An 8924-nucleotide genomic window follows, 5' to 3' on the forward strand; every position below is an offset into this window, starting at 1 on the left:
AGCGATGATCAGCTGGTGCTTCTTTTAATGAATAGAATCTGAGACAGAAAACAAACAATATGAAAATAATTTTCCAAAGCCCTTTTATGTCATGAAGAAGATAAGATTGTTATAGTTAGCTAGCTTTAACATTATCTAGTGTAGTTGGAAGTTTAAACAAATACGTTTTACATTTGAAGCTTGATATACACACACCAATCGTCACACTGAAGCTCCTGTGCTATTCCTCTCCATATGTTGTCTTTAAACTCGTTGTCCTTGTAGTTATTTTCTTTTGTATCATATAAAACTGGGTGCTGAGAAGTAGTTTGATAGTTTGATTATGTGATGTAATCAACAGTATGCGTTTTGATTGGTCAGATGTGTACATGTCGATGCAAAACCTCAGAAAAACTGACCTTGGTTTAAAAAAATAATTACCGCAAAATCGCTCAGAGAAATAACGTCTCTAGTGTGAAAGCTTACTTTGACTAGATAAATATAAATAAATATGAATTAATAAAATTATTATTCATTTGCGAATTAAACGCGTCCAGTGTGCAAAGACCTTTACTCGCACCCACGTTAGGTTTAGGCAGAGCGAGCGAGGCCAGATATACCCCGAGCGAGACAATCTCACAAGGCACAGAGGACACACCTGCTGATGTATTAAATACAAAGGGTTTCCTCCTGGTCAGGCAGCTACTGTGACACAGAGAGCCGTCCAGGGTGAAAACGGGAGAAGAGTTTACTTAACCCTTGTGCTATCTTCGGGTCATTCCGACCCATCAGTCATTGTGACCCACCGTCGTATTGTGACAACTTTACCGCGTGCAAAAACAGACCCCCCACATTGCGAAAGTTAAAAGAAAATTATTTTTATTTGTTATTTTATTAAAAAGGCTCAAGACGCACTTGTTCCGGGAGTACAACGGTACTTAGGAATGGTTCGCTTGACCCGATGTTAGTTTCCTCAAGGATCACAATGACTCTTGCTTAGAGACTTGTTGCTCTTGTGGTTAGTGGTAACTGTTTAAAAAAAAAAGATTACTCGCTGTGATATATTGGTTTTATTATTGTTGCTTGTTTTTTTTTCCACAGGTACACTTGCACTTATAGCGATTCATGTTGTTTAATTGTAACTTGTTGTAATTGTAACTACATGCTCTTATGGTTCTTCCCTTTGGCACTTACTTTGGTTGTTCACAATGTGTGCTTCATGTTTTGGCTACTCGCAATGTTTTTGTGGCTATCTTGTTGTTATGATCAGTGACCTATGCACTTTGTAAAGCTCTCTCTTGGAAGTCGCTTTGGATAAAAGAGTCTGCTAAATGAATAAATGTAAATGTATTTGTTTTTGAATGGGTGAAATTGGGTAAACACAACGATGGTTCGTTATGAACCTTTGGGTCATGTGACCCGAAGGCAGCACAAGGGTTAAAGGGCTCACAGTTGAATAACGACAGTTCAGTGGGTAAAATGGACATACAGTGAACCTCTTTCCTATGTAAATCTCAATAAAAAAATGTCGCTGTAAAACGGTAAGTTTTGAAAAAGTCACCTTTACCTTCACCTCAACGGTTACCGACAAAATCATACAACAGCTTGCGGTTGTGATGAACATAAGGTCGGAACGCAGCTCTTTTCAGCAACAGCAACAAATCCTGCTGTACATTGTCCCAGGTTTTCTAAACGTCCTTGGTAAAATGATTCGCACAAATGTGTCGAGGGTCAAACTGCACATGGATCTTCTACGCTACGGTACATCATGCCCGTCTAGTCAATGTTAGCTAGACTCTAGCTCATCTGCATTTTATTAACGCTGATTTGCAAGGAATGCAACAACAGCTAGATAGCGAAAACACCTAGACTGTAAACTAGTTTATCTTGCTAACGCAAGAGCATAGGTAGAATGTGTGATGATTTAGCCTAGTTTATTGGCAATGGGGCTAACGTTATTTAATGTTCCTGACTGTTTCATTCAAATAAATAAAACGTGTTGTCATGCAATTCTACAATTCAGACATCCCAACCGGCAGAGACTCATTTCCAGGAGGTAGCTCCTGGAACCTTGGGGCCCGACGAACGCCGCATGGCCAGCATACACACCCCATCCAACCTACAGGAGCTGGCGGTGGCTGTCAAAAAGGCGGAGGTTTTCCGGACCATCCCAGTCGCTCGGAAAAGGGACTGGGAAGCTGCGCCTTTCCTCCCCAACCTCAAGGGGCCCCCTCCGGTCAATCGGAGAGAACATTGGCCCCGTCCAGGGCCGGCCCCAGCCTCCCGGGCACCCACTGCCTGGGACGAGCCCATGCCTACAGACCCAGGCTTGAACACCAACCTGTCCAGGGAAAAACCATTGCAGGTTGGGTGTGCAGTACACGGCTCGGCATGGCCCAAAGCACCAACCTGGCCGGTAAAGGTGGGAGGAAGGACCGTAGAGGCCCTGCTGGATACAGGGAGCTCTATATCCCTGGTGCACCCCTCTGTGCTGAACCCTCAATACCGCACCGAAGGCACTCTTCCCGTTGTGTGTGTACATGGAGACGTCCATCACGTCCCTGCCACAACGCTGAAGATCCAGGGGACTGTGGCACAGGTCCGAGACCTAACAGTAGGCGTTGTCCCAGGCCTTCCAGTTTCCCTCCTCCTGGGGCGCGACTGGCCAGACCTGGGGACCCTATCACCTGCCAAAGCGAGGCCCCGGAGGAAGAAGAGGGCCCCGCCTCACCAACCCTACCAAAAAGTGTTAACAAGCCCTCCTCTTCCTGCCTGCTTGGGTCAAGAGGAGACCAAAGCCGACGCAGAAGGTGAGCCTCCAGACGTCTCACACCCCTTGTCTGTGTTTTCGCTTCCAGGCGGTGGGGGCTCCCTGAGGAGGGAACAGCGGGAAGACCAGAACCCGAAACACTGTTGGGGACATGTCCAGGTTGTCGAGGGAGACCGACAGGGAGGTGGCCGGCTACCAGATACCTACTTCCTGGTACGGAATGGCCTCCTTTAGCAGAACACGATACGCAGAGGTGAGCAAGTGGATCTGCTGGTCTTAGCCAGACCCAAAGTTCCAGCGGTGCTCAGGATGGCCCATGGCCACCCTCTGGGTGGACATCTGGGAGTGGCTAACACCCTGGAGAAGATCCGTGACCGCTTTGTTTGGCCCGGCATGAGAGGGGACGTAGAACGACACTGTAGACAATGCCCAGTTTGTCAGCGCACTGCACCTCGGCGACCACCTCCAGCACCATTGGTACCACTCCCCATCATAGATGTTCCGTTTCAGCGGATCGGGTTGGATATCATGGGGCCCCTCCCTCGGCCTTGTGGAGAGGTTCAACCAAACCATGAAACGACTGCTCCGACGAGTGGAGGACGAAGATGGGAGAGACTGGGATCTAATGCTCCCATACGTCTTCTTTGCCGTCCGGGAGGTTCCCCAGGCTTCCACTGGGTTCTCCCCGTTCAAACTGGTGTATGGCCGACGATCCTGTGGCCTCCTGGACTTGGCGAGGGAGACCTGGGAACAACAGCCTTCCCCCTGTCTCACCACCTTTGACCATGTGAGAGCCATGGAAGACCGGGTGCAGAGAGTGCTCCCTCTTGTGAGGGAACATATGGAGCAGGCCCAGATGGCCCAGAGGAGAGCGTATAACAGACAGGCCCGCCTACGCGTCTTTGCTCCAGGGGATAAGGTGATGGTGATGGTTCCAGACGCCCGGAGCAAGTTCTTGGCCGCCTGGAGGGGCCCATACATCATCGCCGAGAGACTTAGCTCGGTCAACTACAGGGTGAGACAAGAGGGAAGACGACGGGAAAACCAGGTCTACCATGTCAATCTGCTGAAGGAATGGGAAGGCGAGGAAGACCCCGTCCTATCTGCCACCGTCACTTCCCCACAGCTCCTCGTGCCTCTCGGTGACGACTTGTCCCCAAGCCAGCGCCAAGACCTTCGAGAGCTAATCAGCCAACATCACGACGTGTTCTTGGAAAGTCCGGGCCGCACCACACTCATCCAACACAACATCAACACGACCCCCGGGATAACCGTTCAGCTACGGCCATATCCCATACCAGAGGCCCGGCGGAAAGCGGTTGAAGAAGAGGTGGTCCGTATGAGAAACCTGGGCATCATTGAGGAGTCCCGCAGCCCTTGGTCCAGCCCAGTTGTAATGGTCCCCAAGCCGGACGGATCCTGGCGGTTCTGCAATGACTACCGCAGGCTGAATGAGGTTTCCGCCTTTGACCACTACCCCATGCCTCGGGTTGATGAACTGATAGACAGACTGGGTTCGAGCATTCCTGGGCTTAGCCAGGTACTATCGTCGATTCGTACCCGGGTACTCTGCAGAAGCCGCCCCTCTCTCTGACCTTACCAAGAAGACCATGCCAGAGCAGGTCAAGTGGACGGCAGACAACGGAGCAAGCGTTCCAAAGGTTAAAGAGGGCCCTGACGACTGAACCAGTGCTGCGTAACCCAGACTTCTCGAAGCCTTTCGTTGTCCAGACCAACGTATCGGATACGGGCCTTGGTGCGGTCCTATCACAGTTTGAGGGAGAGGAACACCCTGTTCTGTTCATCAGTAAAAAGCTGACTCCCGCAGAGAGGAAGTACGCGGTGGTAGAACGAGAGGCCCTCGCCATCAAGTGGGCGGTCCAGGTACTCCGTTACTATCTACTGGGTTGCCACTTCACTTTGATCACGGATCATGCCCCATTGCAGTGGATTGGCAAGGGCCAAAGACACCAACGCTCGCATCACCAGGTGTGTTTTCTCCCTCCAGGACTTCTTGTACAATGTCCGTCACCGGTCCGGGGCCCAACACGGCAATGCCGATGGCATCTCCTGCCTCCACTCTCTCTGGGCCTCTCCTGCTGGGCCCGGCTTTGCTCCTGGGGGGGAGGGGGTATGTGACAAGGGGGCCTTGTCAGCCATGGGCCTGGCAGCACGTTGGCCTCGTTACCGAATCAAAGCCTCAAGTACGCCACAAGCGACGGTTCAAGGGGCGGGGGACCCGATTTCACTGCCTCTCCCAGACCATTCACTGTCGTGAACGTGAGAAGCGTCTTGACCGGCGCGTTAGCCAGTCAGGCACAAGGGTTTTGAGGCTCTCATGCGTTTAGCATGGGGCCAACATCCCAAGGGTCCTCATCCGAGAGGCCGGCAGGGGAACGCCCATGATTGCCGCTGCCTTTGCTATGACAGCAGGGAAGTCGGCTCTGCAAGACAACGCAGAGGAGACGGTAGGGGCGGGAGCCGGCTCCTGGTCATTAAAGAATATATTGTGCTTATTAAAGTTATGCATTGTGCTTATTAAAGTTATGAACTTAGAAGTGTGGCCAGGCTTAAACATTGGGTCTCACACTGAGTGTGGGAAGCAGGCTGTTCTTTGTGTCTCTATCTCTTCATTTTCAGAAACAACTTTGAAACCGGGTGGAGACGGCACCCGAGCAGGTGGGACGCGTAGGCAAGAACAACTCCCTGATGCACGAGAGAACAAGCTCAACCCTTTTTGATACTTGTGTTTCAATTGCACTGTATAAATATATGCTGGGGAGGGACAGATAGCGAGTTGGACTTCGTGAACCAGCCCAAACTCTGTTGCGGGTAGGGAAACTTAGACAACTCCAGAGCTCTGTACTTGTTGATTTCCAACTGCTGCATTAAAGCTGATATTATCGGACCTCTGCGACTCCAGACCACTCTTTCTAGAACACAGATTTGTGTCATTGAATACCATCATTACATATTGGAATAGACACATAGATATATGAATCCTTCATCATCCTCTGAGGCTGAGCTCAACACGTTACCTTTTACCTCAGAGGTCGATCGCAATGCGTCTGGGAAGAAAGCCTCCAAAGTAAGATCCCGCCCAGACGGTTGCGCCTCATTAGCCGCCTCGAGGTGATCCTCAAACTCTGAACTCTCCTGGTCGAAGAGCAGAGCAGAGACCACATCCTCGAGGGGCTCCTCCACCTGAAAGAAATCGTAGCGCAGCCGCCTCTCCGAAACGGAGAGACCAGCGCACAACTGACAGACAGGGGAGTCCACCAAACCGTCCCTGGCATGCCGAGGTCCAATGCACACAAAACAGAATTCGTGGCGGTCTCTATCGGCATCCAAGTAACGGCACCTGCATTGGGCTATTAAAAAAGCCTTGCGTGGGAGCGGTGGAATGGAAATACAAATTTCGAAAATTCTTCAAGTCACTAAATTCAGAACTAACCCATGCTGAATTTTTGGGGAGGATGAGTGACAGTTGTCACCCCCTTATATAGGGCACCTGTGTGAGTGACAGGTGCGGATACATTTTGATCTTCAGTCATTAGCTGCACTAGGCAGCGGGTAAACCAATAGCAGCAGAGCTCCCCTATGGGGCAGAGTTCCAAGAAATAGAACCGTCCCTTCTCCCACTTTTAATTTTTTATTGCATAAAGGCATCATTTGTTTTTACAGCTTTCTCATTAAAGGAAACTGCCCACCTGTCAGTCACCACTGCCCTCCAGTCTGCCAGAGCGGCTTCGAGGTCATCCGTCATCATTCTGCTGGACCTTTCTGCAGCGTTTGATACGGTTAACTATCAAATCCTGCTGGCCAGATTTTCAGAGATTGGCATCACTGGCACTGCACTTCAGTGGATCTCATCCTACCTGTCGGGAAGCTCCTACCAGGTCTCCTGTGGAGGCAAAGTGTCAGCTCTCCACTGGTGTCCCACAGGGCTCCGTCCATGGACCCCTCCTCTTCTCCCTGTACACCACCTCTCTTGGACCAATCATCACCTCCCATGGCTTCTCCCACCACTGCTATGCTGACGACACGCAGCTGTACCTGTCGTTCCCCCCCCCCCACTGATCCGGGGATCTCAGCTAGGATCGAGGCCTGCCTCACAGACATCTCCGCCTGGATGACCAAGCACCACCTCCAGCTGAACCTCGTCAAAACAGAACTCCTCATCATCCCGGCTAAACCCTGCATCTCCCACGATCTCTCAATCACCCTGGGATCTGCGACGGTGACCCCTTCATCCTCTGCCAGGAACCTTGGGGTTACCATGGACGACGAGCTCTCCCTCACGGCCCACATTGCTGCAGTCTCCCGGTCGTGTAGATTCACCCTCTACAACATCCGGAAGATCAGGAGATACCTGTCTGAGCACTCCACCCAGCTGCTAGTCCAAGCACTTGTCCTCTCCAAGTTGGACTACTGCAACTCGCTACTCGCTGGTCTCCCAGCATGTGCAACCCGCCCTCTTCAGAGGATTCAGAACGCAGCGGCCCGCCTGGTCTACAATCTACCCAGACACTCCCATGTTACCCCGCTCCTCATCTCTCTCCACTGGCTACCTATCATGGCCCGTATCAGATTCAAGACCCTGGTACTGACCTTCCGAGCAGTGAACGGGACTGCACCCGTCTACATCAAGTCTCTCCTGCAGCCTTACACCCCCACCCGTCACCTTCGGTCTTCTTCAGACAACCGCCTGGTGGTCCCACCGCTCAAGACCGCCCAGTCCCAACACAAGCTCTTCTCCTGTCTGGCCCCCCAGTGGTGGAATCAACTCCCCACCTCCATCAGAGACACTGACTGTCTCTCCACCTTCAAGAAAATGCTCAAGACGAACTTACCGAACGGTACATAGGAATGGTTCGCTTGACCCGATGTTAGTTTCCTCAAGGATCACAATGACTCTTGCTTAGAGACTTGTTGCTCTTGTGGTTAGTGGTAACTGATTAAAAAAAAAATACTCGCTGTGATATATTGTTTTTATTATTATTGCTTGTTTTGTTTTTCTACAGGTACACTTGCACTTATAGCCGTTCATGTTGTTTAATTGTAACTTGTTTAACTACATGCTCTTATGATTTTTCCCTTTGGCACTTATTTTGGTTGTTCACAATATGTGCTTCATGTTTTGGCTACTCGCAATGTTTTTGTGGCTATGTTGTTGTTATTATCAGTGACCTATGCACTTTGTAAAGCTCTCTCTTGGAAGTCGCTTTGGATAAAAGCGTCTGCTAAATGAATAAATGTAATGTAAATGTAAGCAAAACATAGCTGATTCGCTATCCAGACTGTTGGGACAGGATACTAACAGTAAACAACATATACATGGATCAGAGGAGTATGTAAGGTGTGTGGCCATACATGCCACGCCTCGGGCGCTGACGACCAGGGAAGCGGAGGAAGCGTCGGCAGTTGATAAAGAACTAACAGAAGTGAGAGAGGCTATAGGAAGTGGACATTTTGATAAATGCAAAGCTTACGCAGCCGTGTCAGGTGAACTATGCCGAATAGGACACATTGTGCTAAGAGGGACACGCACTGTCCTCCCTCAAATACTGAGGACAAGAGCAATCACTTTGGCACGAGGGTCACCTGGGAATTGTTGGAACGAAACAACATCTCAGGAGTCAGGTGGCTGAGTGATTAGGGAATCAGGCTAGTAATCTGAAGGTTGCCAGTTCAATTCCCGGCCATGCAAAATGACGTTGTGTCCTTGGGCAAGGCATTTCACCCAACTTGCCTCGGGGGGAATGTCCCTGTACTTACTGTAAGTTGCTCTGGATAAGAGCGTCTGCTAAAATGACTAAATTTAAGTAAAGTGTGGTGGCCGGGAATGGACAGAGCGGCTGAAGGACACTTTAAATCGTGCCCCGGGTGTCACACTGTAGCCCGCCCAGACCCATCGGAACCACTTAGACCCACACCGCTGCCAGATGGACCATGGCGTGACATGGCAGTGGATTTACTTGGCCCACTTCCAACAGGCCAATTGATCTTAGTGGTGGTAGACTATTACAGTCGTTACTATGAATATGATGTATTAACATCTACCACGCCACCAAAGGTCATTGACTGTCTAGAAACTATATTTAGCAGACATGGTCTGCCAGTCACACTGAAATCAGACAACAGTCCTCAATTCAGGTCGGAGGAATTCCACAAC

General features: G+C 50.2%; 1 protein-coding gene across 1 annotated transcript in view; it reads left to right on the forward strand.

The window, feature by feature from the left end:
* The window catches only part of LOC136950321 (uncharacterized), a 156738-nt gene extending 151081 nt beyond the window's left edge, over nucleotides 1-5657 (forward strand). Inside the window, exon 5 of the mRNA XM_067244593.1 lies at nucleotides 5390-5657. Within this exon, the coding sequence (XP_067100694.1) occupies nucleotides 5390-5490 (101 nt within the window). The 3' untranslated portion in view covers nucleotides 5491-5657. The remainder of the gene's footprint in view (nucleotides 1-5389) is intronic.
* The last annotated feature ends 3267 nt before the right edge of the window (nucleotides 5658-8924 follow it).

This window comes from Osmerus mordax, chromosome 10 (assembly GCF_038355195.1).
Source record: "Osmerus mordax isolate fOsmMor3 chromosome 10, fOsmMor3.pri, whole genome shotgun sequence".
NCBI lineage: Eukaryota > Metazoa > Chordata > Actinopteri > Osmeriformes > Osmeridae > Osmerus > Osmerus mordax.